Here is a 24192-nt window from a genome sequence, read left to right on the forward strand (position 1 = left end):
ATACTCGTTCCCTGCTACAAAACATGTCTAATGTTTAGTCCTACTTCGGGTATCAAGTTACTCTAAGGTTCTTATTAGTCCTATATCAAGTTACCCTAAGGTTCTTATGTTTTGACTCTGTTGGTCTTAGTTAAAAATTGGATGAGGATCATGATAATTCAGAACTTGTGATAATTTGGATAGATTCAGCAGGCGTTTACACATATAGTGGCTGTCAAGAGAGGCTTTGCCAAAATTAATAATAATATAAACCAAACTGCCGAGGGGAATGTTAACATAGTTGAGAAAGCAAACGGTTTTCAAATATTTTAGAAGCAATTATACACAAATACTTTAAGTACAGATGATCTCTTCTGTCCATTAAAGCAGAACTGACCGAGATTTTTCCTCAGCAATATATTTTTTTAAGGCTACCAGTTTATTCTAATACTTCAAAGTACTTGAAAGCAATATAACTTCAATTCTTTTTTATTGTTTACGTAATTGTGTTCTCACAGTTCCAGACTTTTTTCCTGAATCAATTTGAATACTCAAAATTTTGTTTAATCTTATCCTTACTATAGTGCTGTGTTTTCTGCAGGGTTTCTGGGAAAGCCAAATGGAGCTCAGAAAGCTACACGGACCTCTGTGTGGGTAAGAGGGAACCTCACTCTTCTACCTCAATTTCTGCATGTTCTGATAAGGAAGTAATAACCAAAATGGTGATGTTGCATGTGCTTAGATCTTTCAAGAATCCACAAAGAGAGTGCCTGGCAGTACAGATAAGGCACTGAGAGGAGGCCCCAGGGTTGCCCAAGGGGGCCCCATCCTAGGCTGAAAGAATATCATTTCCCAGCCTTTAAGACCCTGGGGGTCTTAACCATCTCTCACCACTGCTGCAATCGGACGCACTGGTCCCCGTGCCTCAGTCCCATGTGCCTTGATAACCCATGACTGGTCTTCTCAAGAACTTACCTAAACCTTACTTGGACCTGTTTTGTTCAACTGTTTGTTGACCCTGTTTTGTTCAGCATGCTGTCAGCTGTACGACCATGTAATCTACCATCCAATAGAGTACTGTATTGAACGTGAAAGGGGGTGCTGTCAATAATTACCCCAGGACGACAGTGGAAACTGAGACTGTCCTGGATATATTGGGACATATGGCCACCATAGTTTTCAGCCATGTAAAGTAATAGAGTCTCTCTTTTTTCCTTGAAGTTTCCCTTTTTATGCCTCTGAGTGTGCTCCTTCTTTAAAAAATAAATAAATAAATAAATAAATAAATAAATAAATAAATAAATAAAATTCCAGAATCTGGTGAACAAACATATGTTCATATCATTTACTCTATTCAAGATTTGACAGACTCGAATCATATTGATTCTCAACATGTGTCTTTCCACCCTGGAGCCCTAATCGTTTTAGTCTGTTTTCACATCACTCCTCCTCAGCCACTGGGTGATTTTTCCCAGCTCCTTCTCCAGACCTCCAGGTCTGTGATCACTTTTTTAGGTGCAGTGAAGTTCTGTTCCTAATGTACATGCTAATGCGGGTCCAGTGGTTTGTGAATTCTTCTGTCCGTGGGACCCATGGATCCCATCGTTCTCCCTGGGGGTGATTTTCAAAAGAGATTGACTTGTACTCTGTGGAAATAAACCTACCCTGGAGAGCCACAGTTTTAGCCAAGTTGTTCTCTCCGCTGTTTCGTTTGTTATGTAATCCTGCAAAAGTGATAAATTAAGATGTCATACTAGATGTTCTCCGTAATTAGTCTGTTATTGCTGCATTACAAACCCATCTAAAATGCAGGGACTTCAACAACCAATTATTGTTCACCACGTTGCAAAGGCGTGGCCAGAATAGATTGATGTAAACTACACTTGGTTGAGCTTAACTGGGCTTTCTAGTGAATCTGCCAGGCCTCTGGGTAGGTAAGCTCATTTAGAACAGGCTCTTCTCGAGGTGAAGGCAAACATTCAGGAAAGAAAACCTAACAGCACAAGAACATTTAACGTTTCTGACGCATCATGTCTGCTAACATCCTATTGGCCAAATCTCGTTAGATAGCCAAACTCAAAATCAGGGGAGGGAGCACACTCTGTGGTGAGGCCAAAGCAAGTCACTAGGCCAAGACTGACACTGATGGGGCAGGGACGTGGCACGTATCTTTCAATAATAAGCAACTCTACCTCTTTAAGATCCCTTTTAGCTTGGTCTTTACTTACTTTTTTTTTTTTTAAGTGCATTGCTTCTTGCTTTAAGCATGATAGATATTCAATAAAGGCTAGGGGACTGACCCGTTTACCTTTCTCTTACTCTGGTGCTGTTCCATGGCTTTTTAAAAGTTCTCAGTCCAGGTCTAATAGTGTCATTCTGTGGCTGACTTGCCAGTGACCTTGGGGACTGTCCCATACATTTCTGAGACATAGCATTGATTCAGAATAACAGTAGCTTCCCTGGAAGTAGGAAAAGGCCTCCCGCAGTTTGAATTCTAGGAATCACTTCCCTTGAGCACTTCTTGTGCAGATTTCCAGAGAAGAGCACTTGGGTGTTTTAACATAATTTTAAAATGTCAGATAAAGGGGCGCCTGGGTGGCGCAGTCGGTTGAGCCTCCGACTTCAGCCAGGTCACGATCTCGCGGTCCGTGAGTTCGAGCCCCGCGTCAGGCTCTGGGCCGATGGCTCGGAGCCTGGAGCCTGTTTCCGATTCTGTGTCTCCCTCTCTCTCTGCCCCTCCCCCGTTCATGCTCTGTCTCTCTCTGTCCCAAAAATAAATAAAAAACGTTGAAAAAAAAAATTAAAAAAAAAAAAATAAAATAAAATGTCAGATAAAGAGTTTATAACTAGTGGGTGGTGTGGTGTGCATGTCCGTATATGAGAGAGAGAGGAAGAGAGAGAGAGGGAATTAGTTTCCTTGACAAGATATCCAATCAACCCCACCCCCCAACTTTAAGTTAACACTATTTATCCTTTACATTTCAAGAAAACTTAAAGAGAATGACTTCAAATTGTAGAGATCGAAATCGCAGTATCGTCTCTACTCTTTGTTCCCACCTCTGGTAAAAAGGGGAAGAAAGAAAGGTGATGGCATACTTTCTTCCTACAAAGCTATCAACCTTTTCTGCTTTAGAAAAAAAAGACGAGTCATAAAATGCTGACTTGTTGTTAAACATGTCCCTTCCTGGATTTGGAGGCAATACAGTGGTGGGCAAGGTCCTGACTGAGCTCTGTAATCCGGATGAGACTCCGTGTGCTCACCTTTTACAACAAAAGGGATGAACTAGCCTATATTTAAGGTCCATTCTAGCCCTAAAAATGATCTTGTGACTGCTTAAGTTTTAGCAAAATAATTTCCCTGGTTGGGAATGTCGAGGATGAACTATGCTCAATGAAAGATCCTTCCTTTATACAGGGATTTGGTTTAAGTTATATTAATTTTTAAACTACCTTTAGTTTTTAAGCAGATATTATCAAGACCAGATTGGTCCTCTTAAAAATTGGAATGATAGCCTGATTCACCATTTGACAAAGGAAACCCCACACTGTTGACACCAAATAGAGACGCACTATGTCATTAGATGGCAGGATAGTACTATATGTTGGAAGGAACATGGCAGAGAGGACGTCCTCTCTGCTCTGGAATTGAACACCAAATATGGGGATTATTATGCTTATTACGTGGTTGTTATCATAGCAACTCAGTCAGAGAACGGGTCCCCAAACTGAAGATGGGCTCCTTATCTACTTTCCCTCCCACTCACTGCCATGGGGAAGATACTGCTAGAGAAGCTTTCTGCCAAGAAGGGCTGACAACATCACTGTTTATTATCACCACCAACACCACCACCACCAAGAACAAAATGTCTTTACCAAGTATCTAATTATGTAGCCTGCTTTGCCATACTCTGTGCAGATAAAACTACACATGTAGTCTCTGCCTTCTTTGAACTTGAAGATAAAGCAGATGGACTGGCATGCATACCTATATAGCTCTTATTCACAAAACTTGATTAGAATTCTTTTGAATTGCACAGAGCTGACAACATAATAGGAAGAGAGCGAGGCTTTACTGCTTTAGATAACCTTGAGTCAATTAATGGTTACTGGTTATCTTCTTCAGTCTGAGCATGAGCCCCAAGTTGGATTTATATTCCTTCCCAACTCCTAAAAGAATGGTATCAACATAATCCCCATACATTTGTGATTGGATATAAACAGGATGGAGATTATTTTCCATTCTAATTTGTAACTGACTTTATAATCCAGTGGATGACAGCCTTTATTATGCTATTACTATTAATTATAAATACTTACAGCACCTTAAGTTCAGCTCATTTGCAACTCCTAAAGGCTCCTATCTAAAGCTTCTTATCCCTCATACCATCCCTCTTGTAAATAATAGTACTGTCACTTTTCTTTTAGTTAGCCTCATCCCCATTTCTTCTTGCCCTCACATCACTTTGATCTTGATTTCTGGTATAAACTTAGCTCCCCTTTGGATTTTCATGCTTCTTGGCATCCATCACCTATGCCCCTCCATTTGATTAGTGGCCCCTCATTCTTGTATCCCTTTATCAAGCTAGATTTGTTAAATGATCTCATATATTCTCATTAGAACATTAAGTTTTAAGTAGGCAGGCATGCGCATTGTACATAACTCATAAAGTACAAACAAGTATACAGAAAAAAGTAAAACTGACTCCCACCTTGGACCCTTAGCCACTCCTCAGAAGCAACCTCTGTTATCAATTTCTTAATACCCAGATGGATAATATATGATTGATGTTGTTCTTTATCTTGCTTTTTTCATTAATGATATTTGTGAAATTGTCCCATTTTAATACATTCATTCTTGTTAAATGCTATTCTATTTTTTAAGGATTCCATTGTACGGATGTATCCTAATTTTAAAAACAAGTTCTCTGTTGATGAATACCTTTTGTTCTTATAAACAATACTGCAGGTAATATTCTTGTATATACACCATTGCTGTCTTGTGTAAGTATGTCTGTAGGATAAATTCCTAGAACAAATTATTAGATCAAAGATTATCTACATTTAAAAAAAAATAGGTTTATTCTCTTTTTTTAAAGTTTATTTATTTATTTTGAGAGAGATAGAGATAGCACGAGTTGGGGAAGGCAGAGAGAGAGGAGAGAGAGGAGAGAGAGAGAGAGAGAGAGAGAGAGAATGAATATCCCAAGCAGGCTCCATGCTGCCAGTGTAGAGCCCTGATGGAGGGTTCAGATGCTTGAAGCCACGAGATCATGACCTGAGCCCAAACCAACAGTCAGACCCTCAACTGACTGAGCCACACAGGTGCCCCAGAGATCATCTACATTTTTAAATTTTATTTTAAATTGTTCTGTCCAGGAGTTGTATCAATTTACATTCTCATAGATAAGAGTATGAGAACACCTGGTTCTCTCATGTGATTACCATTAAATATGGTGTTCATGATTTTATATCTTTATCATGTGATGGTAGTTTTGATTTCTGTTTTCCTAATTATGAGCAAGCCTCAATATCTTTTCATATGTTTAAAATCCATTGTATTTTGTTTTCTATAGAATTCTTTGCTACCTTTCTATCAGGTTAGAGATCTTCTCCCTATTTATTTGTAGAAGCTCTTTATATATTAAAGAAAATAACCCTTTATTTCAAATATTTCCTCCTTTATATTAACTTTGTTTATTGTGCATTTTTGCAATCGGAAAACATTTTTTATTCTTCAATTTAATCAATTTTTATGATGTCTACATTTTGTATCTTACTCAGACATATTTTTTTAACTTCTACTTTTCTAGTGTTTTTTATTTTAATTTAAAAAATTTAGATATTTAAGGGGCACCTGGGTGGCTCAGTCGGTTGAGTGTCCAACTCTTAGTTTTGGCTCAGGTCATAATCTCACGGTTTGTGAGTTCGAGCCCTGTGTCAGGCTTTGCACAGCTAGCGCTTGGGATTCTCTCTCTCTCTCCCTCTCTCTGCCCCTCCGCTGCTCACACACACACACACACACTCTCTCTCTCAAAATAAATAAACTTAAAAATTTTTAGTTATTTAGTACATCGGGCATTTATTTGAGGGGAAGGACAGGAGTAGGCATTCACCTTTATTTTTTTTGGATGGTCATGTTCCATCTGGAAATTCATTTTTTTTCCAACTGAAATGAATGTCATTTTTATCATTTATTAGTTCTCATATATATATTTCTGACTTCTGTGCTCCATTCTGCCTGATCACTTGCCGTGCTACATCAAATAACCTCGTTTGGATATCATGCACGTAGCACCTTGTGGTACCTAGCAGCAGTAGAGTGTTCTAAGAGCATCTTTGCAAGTCTCAGACTCTGAAGCAATCCACCTCTCAGGGAACCTTGGGTCCCTGGACTGAAAAAAAAATCAATTTAGCAAGCAAATAAGACTTTGGATAAAAAGACTTGGCACTTAGATAGAAGGTTCATGCCCACAGGAGATCAAGGTGTCTCATATGTGTCTAACTTGGAGGTTTTTAGCAGTGTTTTCATTTAATTAGCTAACACACATGAACTAATAGCACCTTGTCACCAGGCAGTAAAGAAGTTGAGAACTTTAGGATACATATGGAAAAGCAATGAAAACAATAAGGTCATTTCAATATTTTTTAAAGCTCAGATCCCATTGCGCCATCCATTAGAAGAGTGTGTGCTTCGGAAGTGAGTGCCATCTAAAAACTTCTCGCCATCATGCTTGTATACTATTTAGGTGCGGCTGAAAGGGCAGAGCCGAGATGGTTTGCTTTAATTCAGTCATATGGCTGGGTCATCAACGTGTGGGACATTTGCTGGCCCACTCCCCTAGATCAGAGTTAGAGGGCTCTGAAAGACTCAGCCCTCTTGCACCCTTGTGCCTCCTGGTTGGTCTCTAAGAAGACACAAGACACTTGAACACACTGGGCTTGAAAATGTGGCAGAGGATGGGGTGGGTGGAAACTATTGCTCTGTTCAAGAAAATACAAGCATTCAGACTCACACTGGGCAAGTGATATGGGGCGATTGTTCTCATTTTTAAGCTGGACTGAGCTCAATAGAATCATAGATGGTGAAGAATGGCAGGACTCAGGTGGGAAAGAAGGCACAGTTGCAGAAAAGCCGTGTAGGTGCTGATGCACAGGGGTCAAACACAGAAGTTTCTGCCACTGATTTGGAGTGTGTGCCTCACAATGAGACTCATTTAGGTGTTTGACCTAAAAATGTGACTCCATTTTAAGAGGAATCGATGAGAATGAAGACTACAATGACCACCGAGAAAACACGGTATCCCTGAAGCCCTGGAATTAAGCACAGAAATCCTAAACTATATTTACATTTCTGGCCATGAGGCCAGACTAGGGGGCAAAATTTGGGTCTCCTAGCTTGGTAAAAGTTGAGTCTTTCACAAAAGTGTGGAAAAAAAAAGCTTAGAATCACCACTTCCAAGCAAGATGAGTCTGAAAGCAAAATTAATACGAGACCCAATGATCTGTATGCAGTAACTATTGGCCATCATTCAGTGAGTTAAATATCCATATTCTCACTGATCACAATAGATTAATCGCTAACACTCAGCCTATAAGGGCCCACTTTTAAATGAGCAATTACACTGGTATTGCATTTTGGGGGGGAGTGCATTATTTTATAAAAATGAATACCCTGGTATAATTGGCTGGGTTTTTTTTTTCTAGGAGACTTCTAAGAGAAGGAAGAAAATTGTCTGTAGGAAAATATGTGACAATTATCACCACCTGAAACTTGTAGCCCAATAGGTAGAATTATCAAAGGAACAATTGTCCTAAGATAACTAGGCAATCTGGACTAGGACAGAAGAGGGGTGCCTGGGTGGTTCAGTTGGTTAAGCGTCCAACTCCTGATTTTGTCTCAGGTTATGATCTCACGGTACATGGGTTGAAATTCTCTCTTTCCCTCTCTCCCTCTGAAAATAAATAAACTTAAAAAAAAAGAGGAAAAGGACAGAAGAATTCTATTAGAATCGCACTACTCTTGAATAACCTTGAATAGACTCTTCACCTCTCCTATCCCCATCTTGGTCTTTTGTTAGACCGAATGGTGAATTACTACAAAGTTTCCGTTCTTCCTTGTGGTTTAAGATCACCTTTTATTTTAGTCTTCATCCAAAGACCCTTCTAAAGTTTACCCATTTATTTCTGGACTTGTAATCTCTTCTTTAAAAAATTTTTTTTAATATTTATTTATTTTTGGGAGACAGACACAGTGCAAGCAGGGGAGGGGCAGAGAGAGAGAGAGAGAGGGAGACACAGAATCTGAAGCAGGCTCCAGGCTCTGAGCTGTCAGCACAGAGCCTGATGTGGGGCTCGAACCCACGAAGCGTGGAATCATGACCTGGGCCAAAGTTGGACACTTAATTGACTGAGCCATCCAGGTGCCTCTTGGACTTGTAATCTCTTCTTTTACCCACTATTTCACACCACTTCCTTTCCCCTGTTCTTATTCAATGACCACCTGTAGGTGGTGGTTGCTGTAGGACTACTACTGTCCACATCTTTGTGACCTACACTCCTAAAGATCAAGAGCCTATGTTAATTCCTCTTCCTTGGGTGGAAAAAACATCAAACAGAGCATGCCAACTTACAATAGAAAATGGGAGTTCAAATGCCCCCTCGACTCTCCTATCTGCCACTGGTTAGCTTAATGGATTTAGGCCATTCTCCCCGCTTCTCAAAGCCCCAGTTTTCTCAAAATAAAATGAGGGATGTGGACTTCAACACTTTGTTTAATTATGAGCCTCAGTGAATTATATATTTTACATTGTGGTCCAGGACACACACACACACACACACACACACACACACACACACACACACACCTGAAATAAAAGTCTTACAAAAGAATATCTAATTTACTGTAAGATCCACATTGAACTATTCTATTATTTCATGAAAAAAAATTCAAGGTGGTCACAACTCTCTAAATCGGTTTTATAACCACTAGTAAGTCAAGATGAGCAATTTGAAAAGCAAAGGGCCAGATGATGCCTGAAGCCCTTTGCTTGATGGCTCAACCCCAAGAGTCTGCAATTGAAAACTTTTTTTTAAATGTAATGTTTATTTATTTTTGAGAGAGAGAGAGAGAGAGAGAGAGAGAGAGAGAGAGAGCAAGCTGGGGAGGGCAGAGAGAGAGGAAGACACAGAATCTATGAAGCAGGCTCCAGGCTCTGAGCTGTCTGCACAGAGCCCGACATGGGGCTCAAACTCATGAATCACGAGATCATGACCTGAGCTGAAGTCGGATGCTTCACTGACTGAGCCACCCAGGTGCCCCAGTGATTGAACATTTATATAAACCCCTGTTTTTGTGGTGGTTTAAGACTCTGGGAAATCTCTGACCAGATCGGCAGCTGAAGTAGAATGTAAGCCGAAACCGTTCCTCTGGAAACGGGGCTCCAGTCCCTGACTGTAGAACCAGGGCCAGCACTGGCTACCCAAGAGCACCTTCCTTCTTTAAAATCACAAGTTCAGGCATTGTTAAAATTACTTCCCAGTCTTAACACAGAATCTTTCAAGCTAAAAAAGCTTAACAATATATCGGTTGACAATTTAAAACATCTCTCGTGAAGATTTTTGCACTGAGGATAAACACCTAAGTAATTTATGCAAAAATCCTGTCTCAGCTTGTTATGGCCATCATTGCTTACTTCTAGTGGATAGGGCAGCAGAGGGAATGGCCTAGAAACTGGAAGTGGCCCCATTCACTGGGGTGTCCAGGTATGGAAAACTGACCAGGCTGTTGGTGTTGATAGCAGGGTCCAGCTGATGAGCAAAGCACCATGTTTAAAGGGTAAGAAATCAGCAGTTCCCCATTCTAGTGAACACTGGCCATCGTGGACAGTTCAGGAGAACGCTGCCCACAGAGAAGGTGTCAGTTGGACAGTAATCAGGCCAGCAAGCAGGAGTCAAGAAGGCCTGTCAGTGGACAGTAGGGCCCAATGAGGGGGTGTTCTGGGAGTCTGGCAGGAGGCATGCAGCAGCTCAGGGGGAGAGGCGTGGGGACAAATCATGTACAGGCACTCAGTCCTAAGACTGGGAGCATGATGTGAGGCCCAGGATGCAGAAACCAGACCCAACCCTGTTATCAGCTGGGGACAAAAGATCTATCCTGGCTGGAACAGATCAAGGTTGAGGATGCTGGGGGTTGTTCCACTTCAGGGGACAGGCTGGACTGCAGGTGGGGAATGAGCACTTGACTGGGGAGAGTGCAGGGTCTCAGAGGCAGGGAAGTCAGCCTTAGATTTTCAGTTTCACATTCCTTGACATATATTTCCAAAATCTACAACTATAGCAGGTTTAAGGTAGAAGGGAGCTCATTCTCCATCAGTGAAAATCCAATATGGCATCAACAACTTCTTTACCCCCCTGATAACAGCCCTGCACAAATGCGTCCCCAAAGAACAGAACATCTCAGATTGAAATTGCATAAAACCTCGATTTCAAGCTGATATTTTCAAATAATAAATTCCATATTTAATTGAATTGTACCTGCAACAAATCCAAGTTGTTCAACCCAAAATGCAAAATAGAATTATGTAACCTACCATGAATCACTGTGGCATTTGCCAAGGCACTCTCCCATCTGGAAGCAGGTCCAGATAGCACATGGCATTACGCATACCTCTTCTGTCAAGAACTGTTTTGCACAGATAATCTCAAAAATTGCACACACTTACCCAATTCTTATGGCTCGCAACCCTAATTAATTGAGAATGCAAATAGCATTCCTATTCTGTCCAAAAAGAAGAGTGACAACCCATCTTTGATTTCAAGATTTGAAAGAAGTTATTACTCAATACAAAGGAGCAACTAATTCCCGATTCACACAGAACTTAAAGTTCCTCTTTATCATTATTTTGGGAGCAGAGAAACTTTTTTCAAGTTCTTGGAACACTTGAATGATTAAAAAAAAAAACACAACAGTTTTAAATCTTGTTACTCACGTAGGGCAAAAGGCAAAGGCATCTAAATAACTAATAAGTCTAGATACATACTACAAACTTTCACACAAACAAAAATCACATATCATCACACACATTTGAAATTCTACTAAATTTTGAACTATCAGATTTTGTCTTTAAAATGGACCATACTCTTTCTTCTTCCACGGGACTCTTAAAATCTTTTAGAGTTTGGGTTATTTACTATGCATTCCGATTATTCCTGGTCAGTCTTATGTGTAACACTTCCACAGCTGTGCACACGAAGTAATTCCTAGCAAGGGACTTCCAGGTTTTATGATGCCTGCATGCCTGGGGCACACCATAGCAACTTAATTACTAAAATAGGTTCCCTGATTATTGTTTGCATCTCAAGACCATGCCCCTAACAGCTTCTCCCCCATCACACCCCAAAACTGCAAGAATTTTGCAACCTATTATACAAAGTTTTCCACTCTGAGTAAGGCTCTGGGTGTATTGGCCTATTTACAAAGGCCTGACTCTCTGGCATGTTCTTCGGGCTCCCCACATTAACCACTAAGGAGGCACTGTTAGCAGATGATGCTATTTTTGCCTCTGTTTAAAGAGGAACTTATAACCTTTGCCCTGGGCCTTTGGCTGGTGGATGGCCCACTACCACGTGTTAGGTGGACGTGGTGAGTGTGGTCTTTTGTGTTACAACACTTGCCAGCACTGCCTGATACTACTCGGGCCATAGAGGAAGTGGGCATACAAGTATTGATCAAGACTACTGCCTTTCCCAACAGGACCCTTGGGGAAGGAAAGCCAGGTCCTCTCGGGGTCACCCTCCTCCATCTCCTCCATTGCTAATGCAGTGCCCGGTGTATATCAACCACCAGAGAGGCCATCGTTGAGTGGACCTTCCACTGTCCTTTGAAGGGCGTCTGTAACTGTCCAAGTTCTCTTCTCTGATTCACTGCCAGACCACAGGTTTTGTCTTATGACTGACATGGCCACTGGATTTTTCCCAAAGACTCCAGCCTAAAGATTCTTAACTGCTTCCCCAAAGTCTTAGATGACTCTGGTAGAGTTTGGGTTCCTTGGACCATCCCAGTTCTTTGTCCTCCTTAGCCTGCGAGCCCACCATGATGCTTTATCTCCTGAATGGACACTTAGCATCCTGAGCTCTACCCTCCTCCACATCCATACTTGTTAAGGAGTACCAGGCTTCAGTGTCTGAGACCCCACAACTGACACCCACAGAATAAAGATTCCATCTGACTCAACAGAAAGGGTCGTCATGCCTCCACATCCCACGGTTGTGGCATTAATGGGTCCCCTGATCCCTGGTCAGATCCAGGTACTGAGGATGGCATATGCATGAAGGACACTTGGATGGAGGGATTTTTTTATTTATTGTGCTAAAACACAACACAAAAGTCACCATCCTAATCATTTGTAAGTGTACAAGTCAGTGGCATTAAGTACATTCGCAACCATCGCACCACCCATCTCTAGATGGGTTCTAGATGAACCCTTTTCATCTTGAAAAACGAACTCTGTACCCATTAAACAACAATGCCTCATTCCCCACTTCCTCTAGCCCCTGACAACCACCATTCTACTTTCTGGCTTTATGATTTTGACAGACTTACTTCACTTAGCATAATGTCCTCAGGGTTCACCCATGTTGTAGCATGTGTTGGAATGCCCTTCCTTTTTAGGGCCAAATGATACTTTACTGTATGGACATTCACATTCTGTTCATCCACGCATCTGTCTGTGGGCACTGGGGTGGCTTCCACCTTTTGGCTGTTGTGAACAACACAGCTATGAACATGAGTGTACAACGTAGCTCTTCGAGACCTCACTTTCAATTCTTTCAGGGACATATGCAGAAGTAGAACTGCCGAATCACATGCTAATTCCTTTTTTAACTTTTTGAGGCACGACCGTACTGTTTGCTGTAGTGACCGCACCATTTTCCATTTGGAGAACATCTTGTGGCAGCGCTTTATTATTCCCTTTAACCATGGCTAAGTGGCCATGACTTCTTGCCTTCAAACCTGGAGCGTGAACTCCTGAAGAGGTTTAAAGTTCTCCTTGTGCTCTGGAATCCAACTGGTCAATGTGAACCACACAATCCTCGTTGGAATGCATGGCCCCAGCCATCTTGCCCTGACTTCCTGTTGACTCTACGCCAGTGAGCACATTCTTTACCAGACTAGCCCTGTTATCAACAAATACTTGAACTGCACCATAAATTCAGTTCGTTTTAATAAATTCCCAGTAGTCCTTCCCGGAGCCCCTTCTCCCCTTATCTCACTCCCTGCCAAACCCTTTACAATTTATGCCTTTGCTTTTCAATTCTGCTTTCAGTTCCCTCCAAGTTTCCTCTTTCCCACCAGGTCATTGTGGCCTTTGTGTCTCATATAAATTTAGTCCTCTGTGTCTGGGACTCCTGTTGACTTCTACTTTCTCGTTCACAGGGCCACTTCTCCTCTCCTTGGCACTGGCCCCTCCCTATCTGGGCTTTCTACCCGAACTAACTTGTCAAGATCGTGGCCTTGCAATGTGTAGCTTGTTATTTGCCCAGCTATGGCAGAGGCCTGTGTTCTGGCTTTGTGATTGTTTGCTACTCGAGGTGGCACACTGAAGTTCCCCTTTGTCCCCACAGTCTCTGCACCAAGTGCGCACTCACTGAGAGAGGCTGACTGGCTTCACAGCCATGCACGTCAAGGAGAGACGACAGGTGGCCCGTAGAGAGGAACACACACCCAGATGTAAAAACTTTGGAGAAAGTGTCAGGGTTTTGGCTGAGATAGAGAAAGGGAGAGTGCAGGCCGAGGATGTGCTAAGCAAATGTGATGTTTGGGGCACTGATGGGGAGCACAACCTTGACAGTGCAGGAGAGGAGACAGACCTAAGCCATGGTGTTAAGGAAGTCGGTTACTTGAAGGAAGTTGTGTAGAGGTACAGAGTAGAGACAGAAGGCAAGGTGTGTGGGTGGGGGAGGGGTGGGCATGGAATGTACAAACAAACAAACAATCATTCTAATAGCCCAGGTGAGCCATAACAGTGATTTGGGTCATCAGAAATGTAAGGTCTAAAGGAGAAGGAAAATTTTATACAGAAAACGTCATGTAGCAGCAGAACTGAACAACTTGTCCATTCTAAGGAATAAGACACGAGTCCACATTAATCACCAAAGCTGGCTTTGAGTTTGGGAGACAAGATGGCTATTTCCCCCCTACAGAGGAGGGGGAGCATGGCCAAGGGAAAGACAATGCCACATTTGCCACAATTGGTCGGAGTTACGGGTGAGACATGGGGTCCTGGGTGGCTTAGAAACAAAGCACCTTAAGGATCACCGAGTCATATTAGGAAGGCGACAGGAGGGTGTGGGTCCCAGAATATGCTTGGAATCTGGAGTCTCCGGCCTCCCATCCTTTAACAATCTAATGTGCTGTTTCCCACAGAGCGTCCTTTGGACCATTTCCATGGACAATAATAATTGTTACATGGAAAATAAAAAGGGGGAGATCCCCCTGGTCAAATGCTAGAAACACTAGGTTAGTAAAAGGAACACAGGTCTCTTTATTGTAGGACTTCTCAGAACCTTTCATGTAATAATGTGCTTGGAACATCTCCAAGTGAGAAATATAGTATGCAGGGTCTATTTGGCCACAGAACTTTTGTTTTGTTTTGTTTTCCAGAATACCTCTTGGGACTAGAATATAGAGAACAGGCTTTGAGAGAAAACACTGATCTAATAAATAGAAGCATTTTAATCCCAACGTACTCCACATAAAAAACAGCCATTGATAAGAATAGCTTACTTCACCATTGTGAATTACCTGTGTTGCAACCAGCAATTACTAATTACCTCCATTTCAAGGTTCTGTGTGTGTGTGTGTGTGTGTGTGTGTGTGTGTGTGTGTGTGTGTGTGTGTGTGTATGCGTGTGTGTGCATGTGTGTGTCCATTGTGAGACATCGTGGAGAACAGGAAACACACTGCCACATGTTTTGCATGTTTATTTATTCTCTTTTATCCTCATACCTTTCTCTCATTCCCTTTCTCTCTCCAACAGACAACCATACCATTGTCCTTAACACGTACATGTTCTTGCAAACTGTGTGTTTGCATGTATTTTCTTTAGCTAATACCAATGGTAGTGTCGTCATTCCACACTCTGGTTTTTTCACTTAGTGCTATGCTTTGCAGACTGTCATGTCACTGGGCTCCATAGAGTCTGTGGCTTGTAACCACTGCCTGTCCCTCCTCAGGGTGCCCCCACCCATCCTGCCCGTCCACTCTCCTGGAGGGGGGACACCCAATGGCCTCCAGCAAGCCATGCTGCAGTGAGCCTTTCACAGACACTTTATGGAATTGCGTGCGCATTCTATGGGCATGTATCTTGCTTCTAGTACTGTAAGAGACATATATCTTTGTTCCCTGGGGCCACTTATGTAGTAAATATTAATCCATAACTGTTTTCTGGTGTTCTATCTGGATCTTGTCCTTTCAATACACTATCTCACGTGACCACCTCAACAACCCTGCGGGTTTGGCTGGGCTGACTGCATTGTCCTCAATTTATATGGAAACATAAGGGACTTTATGACGAGAATAATACATGGTTAGCAAGAGATGTGTGCAGGGCTTTGCAGGTTTTGTTTTGTTTTTTCTTTTTTTCTTTTTTTTTAAATATGAAATTTATTGTCAAGTTGGGTTTCCATACAACACCCAGCACTCATCCCAACAGGTGCCCTCCTCAATACCCATCACCCACCCTCCCCTCCCTCCCAGCCCCCATCAACCCTCAGTTTGTTCTCAGTTTTTAGGAGTCTCTTATGTACTGGCTCCCTCCCTCTCTAACCTTTTTTTTTTCTCCCCCCCCCCCCCATGGTCTTCTGTTAAGTTTCTCAGGATCCACATAAGAGTGTTTTTTCATTTCAAGCAGGCTCCATGCCCAATGTGGGGCTTGAGCTCACAACCCTGAGATCAAGAGTAGCGTGTTCCGCCGACTGAGCCAGCCAGGCACCCCTGGTTCTCTTTATTAATCCAAAGCCTCTTCTGTTCCAGGGTCCCTTATTATTGTTCCTCGGATGCTCTCATGCATCAAACACTCCTGCCTTAGGACATTGCCCTTAATGATAGGTCACATCATTATTTGTTTATTGCCCTGTGCTCCTGCCAGCACACAAGCTCTGTGAGGACATGAAGTCCGTCTCTTCCCTGCTGGGATATTCCCAGTGCCCACAACAGTGCTGGACGCAGAAAAGGTGCTCAGGACGTGTTTGCCGAATGACTGGAGAAATCACCTCTGCCACCTCTGCACACATGCCTTTCAGGGCAAAACCTCAACAGGAAAGTCTTGTTATTTTGATGATTTTGGTGATTAGTATTATTTCTTTGGGACATAATGAAAGGAATTGGGGAAAGTCTCTCACTAAAATCAAGGTTTGGGGTGGAGGGGTCTAGTGGGGCTCCCCCCACTTAGATCATTCATCAGGCTCTTAGGGGAGCCCCTAACCCATGTCCCCTTCCGAGGGGCCAACCTTCTCCTAGCCTAACCCTTGGGTGTCTCCCCAGGGTGCCAGAAAGAATACTGGATTGGGAGCCAGATCTAGGTAGGTTCTGGTTATAGCTCAGGCATTCCCAGCCATGGGACTAGAACAAGTGACTTAACCATCATCCTCAACCCTGAAAAAGTACTTGAGTGCCTATTACTTCACAGGTCTGACATGAGAATCAAAGGAACTATCAGTGAAGCCTGCCCAGGGAGTGGGGTTGATTCCTCCACTCTTCAGCTCAGTCTTTGAAAGGTCTTCTTACACCAGCAGGCACCCTGTGATAATGCCAACTTCGGGGGCTGTTGGTCCCTAGCCAGGTGTAAGGCGAGTTTCACTCCTTTCTGCTGCGGGTCCTCAGGAAAGCTGGGCAGGACTGTCTCTAGCTTTTCCCGTCTCCCAGGGAATTCCTGTCCCCTCTCCTCCTCCTGGCCATGGCAAGTGTCCATGTGGTGCCCACCAGTCACCTTACCTCTGGGGACCTTTATTTTCCTAGCTATGAGATGGGGAGGTTGGGCTAGAACAATCATCCTTCTCTAAACCACTATGATCTGGGCTTTAATTTTCTTTTCCTGCCCCTGTTTTACCCCAGCTGTGTCTAAAATCCTTCTGCCTTTGAATTCTCCTTTCTTCAGAGCCACACACCTGCTCCGATACCTAGCCCAGGACCGCATGCCCCTCCCTGTTCCTGGGGCTCCTCCCCTACCTCATTGTCTTTCTAGAACTGACTCTAGCTTTTGTTAAGCCCTGCTATTCATATTCTAAGTCCACATGTCATTCGGAGAGATTTTGCTACAGAGTCTCACACAAATAATATGCCCCGCACGTACTCTCTGCAACAGGACACACACCCACTGGAACACACACACACACACGCACACAGCCCCCTCCAATGCCCAGGAATCTACATGCCTGGGCATAACTGTGTGGGCGCAAATATTCAGGGACAGCCAAATGACTATTTTAATGTTTCTTTGTCCCTGCGGTGCTATCTAACTATTTATTTAGTAGCTTGATGCTGTTTGCATCAACAACTTTGCCTTATAGGCTCCTCTTCACGTTTATGATTCTTACTGTGAAAAAAATTGCTTGCCTAACATCTGTTCTGAATTTGTTTTTTCTGTATTTCTATTTATCTATTCCCTACTGAATTAAATTTGCACCAAGGACAGTAACTTGGATTGGACTCTTCAGTGTCCTTCAGGATTTCTATACACTTCAATACATCTCTTAATTACTCTTTTTTTTATTGTTATGAGCTAGACGTCTATACCCATACTCACACAGGCAGATTGGTTTGTAGCTTACCTCTGCCTGTCCCCCTCTGGGGAATAAGTTTTATTAACTGAATAAATTAAATGGGCGGGTATATTCAATAGTGTAGAGAGGTTTATCGTTATAGGTTTGTTTCAGATAATTTTCCCCCTTGCTGTCCAGTTCCCTTTTTTCACCATAGCTCTGTTCTGGAGAACGCTCGACTGTAGCTTGGCAGAGTCACAACTCACCAGGACTGGAAGGGCCACTTCATCTTATAGGTGAAGAAGCTGAGGATCAGGGGGAGAAATTAACTCCCTGCCCCAGAGCCAGAAACTCACGAAAAATGGAGCACTGCTTGAACCCGTGTCTCCTGGCTGCCAGGCCTGGGGTTGTCCTTTGGCAGTAGAGGCCTCGGGGTGGGACCCTGCCACCACGTTCATACCGCGCCATTGCCATGGACCTGGGCCCCTCAGGAGCACACATTTGCATGTTTTCCATGGGTGTGGTGGGGTTGGGTTAAGGACATGCAGGGCAGGGGGTGGGGCACACAGGCAGGGAGGGTCATGGGCAGGGCCGACTCTCATGGACTTCTCTGGGGGTGCTGTGGTTGCCTGGCCTTTTCCAAGCTGGCTTGTGTGAACTCAGCAGAGTCCTCACTAACCCCACACTGTCACCACTAGAAACCCACGTCAGCATCGACAAAGCATATTCTTGGCAGTAGCCAAGAAGGTCCTGAAAGAAGGGTGGTGAGACCTGTTTTCTACCTGCTACCTGGGAAATCTACCAGGTGTAGGGACTGGACCCCCAAGACTCAAGGGCCCAAAGTCCAAATGCAATGCTGTCTCTGCCATCTGTTCTTGGCTCATCCTGGGAGGAATGTTCCCTTCTACCCTCTTTATGACTTTTCCAACACTCTTTTCAGCATCTGTGTCCATGTCGTCCAGTGGCACAAAGACAGAGGGGACATTTCTCCCCTTATCTGGAAGAAGTCACTGCTGGCTCCACCCCAGGCATCATCTGCTCAACAGATATTTTGGTCTTGGTTATATGTATAGATAGCACTGAGCTGACGGCCCTGGGGAGACCATCCCTCCCTTCCAAAAAAAAAAAAAAAAAAAAGTACCATTTGTTCCTTGTTTCCTGAAGAAATTTGGCATCTGATTTAGAAGAAAAACACAGACAAGGGCCAAGTTACACCAACATGCCAGGTAGTAAATGACTGAATACATGATTAAACAGACAAGCTGAAGCCATGAATTGGGTAGAATCATGGACCGGTGAAGGCAGAGAAGGCTTCGAGGAGCAGGTGGTACTTGAGCTTGGTCTTGAGGGATGATAGCAGGGAGATGAGGAGGAAAAGGGAAGAGTATTCCACCCAGTAGGAACAGTCAGAGAAAGACCTTGGGGTGGGAATGGTTGGAGCAAGAGAAGCTGACATCTGGACGTGGGGACAACGGTGGATCAGCTTGGTCCACGTTGACCCGTGGTCCTGAAGGGAGACTGGAGGCTCTCTGGTGACTACATGCTCATTGGCTGGACAGGTCCTTTCCCAAAGGGGGAATCTGAGCAGCTCATCTTGGTGCCACCGTGTAATGGAAACTTTGATTCAAATGAAATCTGGCAGAGCCATGGAGTTGCAGTGCGGAGGTGATGTAAGGGTTCTGCGTGCTCAGCTGCCCCCCAGGGGACTGTGCACAGCCAGAACCGAGATCACCAGTGCTGGCCACGAAGGCAGACACACAGGTGAGGAAGCCAGCAGAGCGGCCCTGCAGGTGGATGCCTCCTCCATAGTGGTGGAAGATAAATAGCAAGGGTGGGCCACAGATTTTAGAAGGAACAGGAACCAGGTGGCTTTTGGAATGCTGGATAAAGGTGAGGAAAGAGAAACAAGGTTCTGGAGTTTCAAGTCTGGCTTCAGATCAGCCTGGAGCAGGAGTTGGAAAAGGCAGCAGGATACCAAGTGATTTCCCAGAACTAGAAAGGCAGATTCAGGACCATCCCTCCATTTATTATGATGTGTGAGGTGCCCTGCTAGCTTCTCGGGGATGCAAGGAAAAAAAAAAAGGATAGGGCTTTGTCCTCAAAGAATTCATAGTAGTAAGGAGACCATCAACAAATAAAACAGAATGAGATGCAAATCAATGGAGGGGTGGACCAGGTGCTGTGGAAACTGCAAGGAGTGAGGGGTCTGAGAAGGCTCCACAGCAGAGGGGACAGGTGGCCTGACTAATCACAGAGGGTTTTCCAAACTAACAAGATGGAGACAAGATATCAGAGGGAAAATTGGGTGCGTAAGATGGGGCCTGGAGACATACTGCGAATTTGGGGAACCACAGATAACCTTTTTCATAGCAACTGTATGTGGCTGCGGTTCCCAAACCATGTGCTAAGGCAACCCAGGGTGCCACAGTGAATTTATAGGGGCTTCCTGGGATATTTTAATATTCATGGGGAACACAGTGACATCTGTTGGTCACTGTGAGAAGCACCTTCAATTTATGTGTATTCCTTTTTCCAAAGTCCACTGTTAGAACACAAATAATCATTGAGTTGTTTGGACGTGATTTGCTTAAAAATGAGACTCTTGGGTACTTCCTTTGGCCTTGGGGGACTATGAAAATCTACTGCTATGAGTCCCTAAGGGTGCCATGAATTGAGAAAGTTTGGGAACCTTGGTGGAAGGGGAACAGGGCAGGGAGAGAGGTTACGAGCTCCTGCAGGGAGCCCTCATGACAGGCCCAGAAGCTTAGACTTGTTACTTCAAACAATGGAGAAACATTAGAAGTTTATCAGGTGTGGGACAACATAGTCAGCTTCTATTTTCAAAGGTAGTTTTGGCCTTGAGGGGGGAGTTGGTTTGGAGGCACAGCCAACTGGGGGCTACTGCAGAGGTCCTAGTAAGAAAGACGGCGCCTCAACCTCGCAGCATTAGAGTTTGGGACTAATACACACGCTCTGTTAACATTACGGAACTCCTACGGCTTGCCCAAAACTGTAGTCAGTGTTAGACACCAAAGAGAAAAAAAGGTAAGATCTCTTTGTTTAAAGCACTCACAATCAAGTGGAAAGACAGCCAAAAAAACCCATCTCACTACAATTAGTGGAGAACCATTAGCAGTTCACCAGGCAGGAAACTGAGAAGGAGCGCTGTTCCAGGAAAGCAGGGAACAGCATGTGCAAAGGTGTGGAGGTGAGAGATGATGGAGGGTTTCAGTGAATCGGGATTATCAGTAGCGGATCTTGGGTTTATGGGGAATATGGAGGAACAAGGCTGAAGAACAAGGCAGGGGCCAGATTGTGAGAGCTGAAGACTCCTAAAGCCCTTGATGATGACCAACCATTGAAGGGTTTTCAGGAAAGGACTGGTACAATTGGATTTGCGGTTTACAAAGTCCTAGATGGATAACTGAGTCAGAGCCATGTGTAGATGAGCAGCAGGTGGGGAGATAAGCCAGAATGGTGGAGACATAAGTCTCTCAGTGGGAGATCCAAAGTCCGGCCAGGAAGTGAGAGACCAGAGACTCTACCAGTAGGAAAAGGGCAGGAGGAAGGAGCTGAGCAGGCCCCAGACCCCGCTGAAGAGGGGCAGGGCTGATAAAGGGCCAATTCAGGCCACAGGCTCTGTTGGGTCTGAGGTCAGGTCAGCCCGAAGGCGTGAGCACCCTGAGGCTTTCTGGCGCAGGTGACCCACTCCTTGCTCCCAGTGATTCCAGACTCCATGGGCCTGTGACTCTGTCACCGCTCCTCTAGAAAAGTATCCCTGGCAGCTTGAGTCTGCTCTGCCTCTGCTAACACAGGCCTCCTCAGCTCTAATGACAGACTGGATAGCAAGATTCCTCAGTGAGCTGAGCAGGGACAGACCTCCAGGACTCCTAGGGCCATTCTTCCTTCTAGCACTGTGCCAGCTGCCCCGCCCAGGGGAGCCCCTAGGAAAGCCAAATGCCCTAGTACTCCTGGACCTCTACTTAGCCTTTCCAAGAACTTTCTGGAAGTTGAGAGTCTGAGACTCTCACAACTGTGCCTGCCCGAAGTCTATGCCCCCTCTCTGCACTGAGCTCCCTCCACTTCCAGACCAGAGGTCAGATTTAAGGCCAGGACAGCAGTAATCCTTTCAGCATCCTCAACCTGCTGGGAAATCACACTGTCATCAAGGCAAGGATTTATCAGAGGCTTGATGTTTAGCAGCTGCTAGAGTCACTGAAGGCCCTCATCCGTTCTTCAGTCTCTACCTGGAAACCAGGAGTCTCTGGTGGAGCATTCAGATTCCTTCTGAGGACTTTGGGGGGAGGGAGGTCAGCAAGTCGCCTGATCTCCCCAGGGGCAGCCCCCATCCAGCCTCTTCATCTTCTACAAAGTGGCTCTAGCAGGGTGCAGCATGCCCTCTGGGACCCACAGGGGCCCCGTGTTTCTGATGGAGAGGTTATCATGACCAGCATTTACCTAAAATGTGGTACTGCAGACAAAGCATTCTCCTATTTCTCATCTGACCCTCATAACAGCCTCTTTCATTAAAGAAACTGGTGCAGGAAAGTTGCAGTTTACTCGAGGTGACACAGCTGTTAAATCACAGGGCAGGGCCTTGAACCCAAGCCCCAACAGCTGCACCACTGCCGACCCCCACCTTGACTCTTGAAAGACGATCCAGTGAGAAACCCCTTTTTTTTTCCTTCTGTCTTTTTCTTAATACAAAAGTTACAGGCGCTCATTATAAAATACTGGGATGTTAAAGAAATACACAATGACAAGTACAAGTCTCCCGTAATTTCCTGCTCCAGATACGTGCACTGTTAGCTAAGATATCTTCCTCTAGACTTTTCCCAGGGGCATTATTACCATGCCCTAGCATAGCACCTGACACAGAGTATGTGCTCAATAAATGCCTGTTGAATGAACAGTCAGGTAGACTATTGTTTATTTACACAACCACATGCACTATTTGACAATGTGCTCATCTGTTCAGCTGTGTAACGTGGCCATCCTTTCGTGTTGGTTCCCGTAGCTGCCACTGATGACCAGCCCTGATAGCTAGGTCACCCCTGACAGGGGCAAGCCTTCTGGAACAGGGCCAGGCAGCCCATGGGCTCATACCAGCTGTCTACCCTGCCTCGGGTCCCAGAAGACAATTGTCACCTATTTCGATTGAACTGACTGGTCAGTTAAAAAAGAAGAACAAAAACAACAACAACAACAACAACAACAACAACACAGAAATCTGATAATTAAACAAGTCAGACAAGTGGGTCTTCTTGTTCACACAACACGTCACTGATTTGCCCAAATATTCTCTTCCAGCAGGTGCTTTGTAGTTCAATAAGCAAATCCTTATGTGCATAAATAAATATAAATTAATATAATTGGCTAAGAACTTTTACCAAGAGGCGAAGCAAGCAGTTACCTTGGTAATTGGGCTGGAGAAGGGGTTCTGGTCCACGAAGCAAGAAGCCGCCCTGAGTTTCCTCCTTTACAAGACAGTGCCGGCACAGCTGGCTTCTGGCTGCTTCCTCTTGCACACCTGCTCAGCACTGGAGCCACACCACACCGGGGCGTCGGCCTGGGAGAAGGGTGTCCGTTGGAACAGATGGCAGCACAGGCAGTGGTGAGGGGCTCGGGCTTCCACAGCTGTCGGGCTCGGATCAAGTCCTCCCCTTGGGCAACTTCTCTAGGTCTCAGTTTCCTATTCTGAAAAGTGGGTATAATAACTACCCCATCCATTTTCTATGAGGATTAAATGAGTTAATACAGCAAGGTGCTTAGAACAAGGCCTGGCAGGTAGTAAGCACTCAATAAAGGCCAATAGCCGCGGTTAGCTTGAGGGTTCTGGGGAGGGTCCTCAACCCATACAAATACTACTAACTGATTTTGCTGACATAGGGAGTTCCTTCACGCACTACATACAGAGGAGACTTAAAATTCAAAGACCATGGGGCGCCTGGGTGGCTCAGTCGGTTAAGCCTCCGACTTCAGCCAGGTCACGATCTCGCGGTCCGTGAGTTCGAGCCCCGCGTCGGGCTCTGGGCTGATGGCTCGGAGCCTGGAGCCTGCTTCCGGTTCTGTGTCTCCCTCTCTCTCTGCCCCTCCCCCGTTCATGCTCTGTCTCTCTCTGTCCCAAAAATAAATAAAAAAAAAATTCAAAGACCATGATGGAATTTCCTTGTCAATTCATGGGAACTATAGGATTGAAGGCCACACCAGACTGCAGAGATTGTCTTGTTTTACTTCCATATTTCAGAGGCGAGGACGCTGAAGGACAGGGTGTTTGCAGAGTTCACCTGCAGTGTTTGTCGGAATGAGTTACAGCGCTGGATGATCCCAGATCTAGCCTCCCGGGCTCCCATGCCTGTTACTTTGCAGTATGTCACCCCATCTCAGGAAGCACTAAGATGCCCCCATACCGTCACACCAATGTACAAAGCTGAGATCAAGCCCTCTTGGGGA

The 24192-nt window shown here is 44.5% G+C and overlaps 1 protein-coding gene across 1 annotated transcript in view; it reads left to right on the forward strand.

Annotated features, from left to right (window-relative positions):
- The window catches only part of TBXAS1 (thromboxane A synthase 1), a 156058-nt gene that overhangs the window by 38038 nt on the left and 93828 nt on the right, over positions 1 to 24192 (forward strand). The window contains exon 3 of the mRNA XM_060633934.3: positions 581 to 633. Coding sequence (XP_060489917.1) covers positions 581 to 633 — 53 coding nt within the window. The remainder of the gene's footprint in view (positions 1 to 580; positions 634 to 24192) is intronic.

Source organism: Panthera onca, chromosome A2, assembly GCF_046562875.1.
Source record: "Panthera onca isolate mPanOnc1 chromosome A2, mPanOnc1 haplotype 2, whole genome shotgun sequence".
Lineage (NCBI taxonomy): Eukaryota > Metazoa > Chordata > Mammalia > Carnivora > Felidae > Panthera > Panthera onca.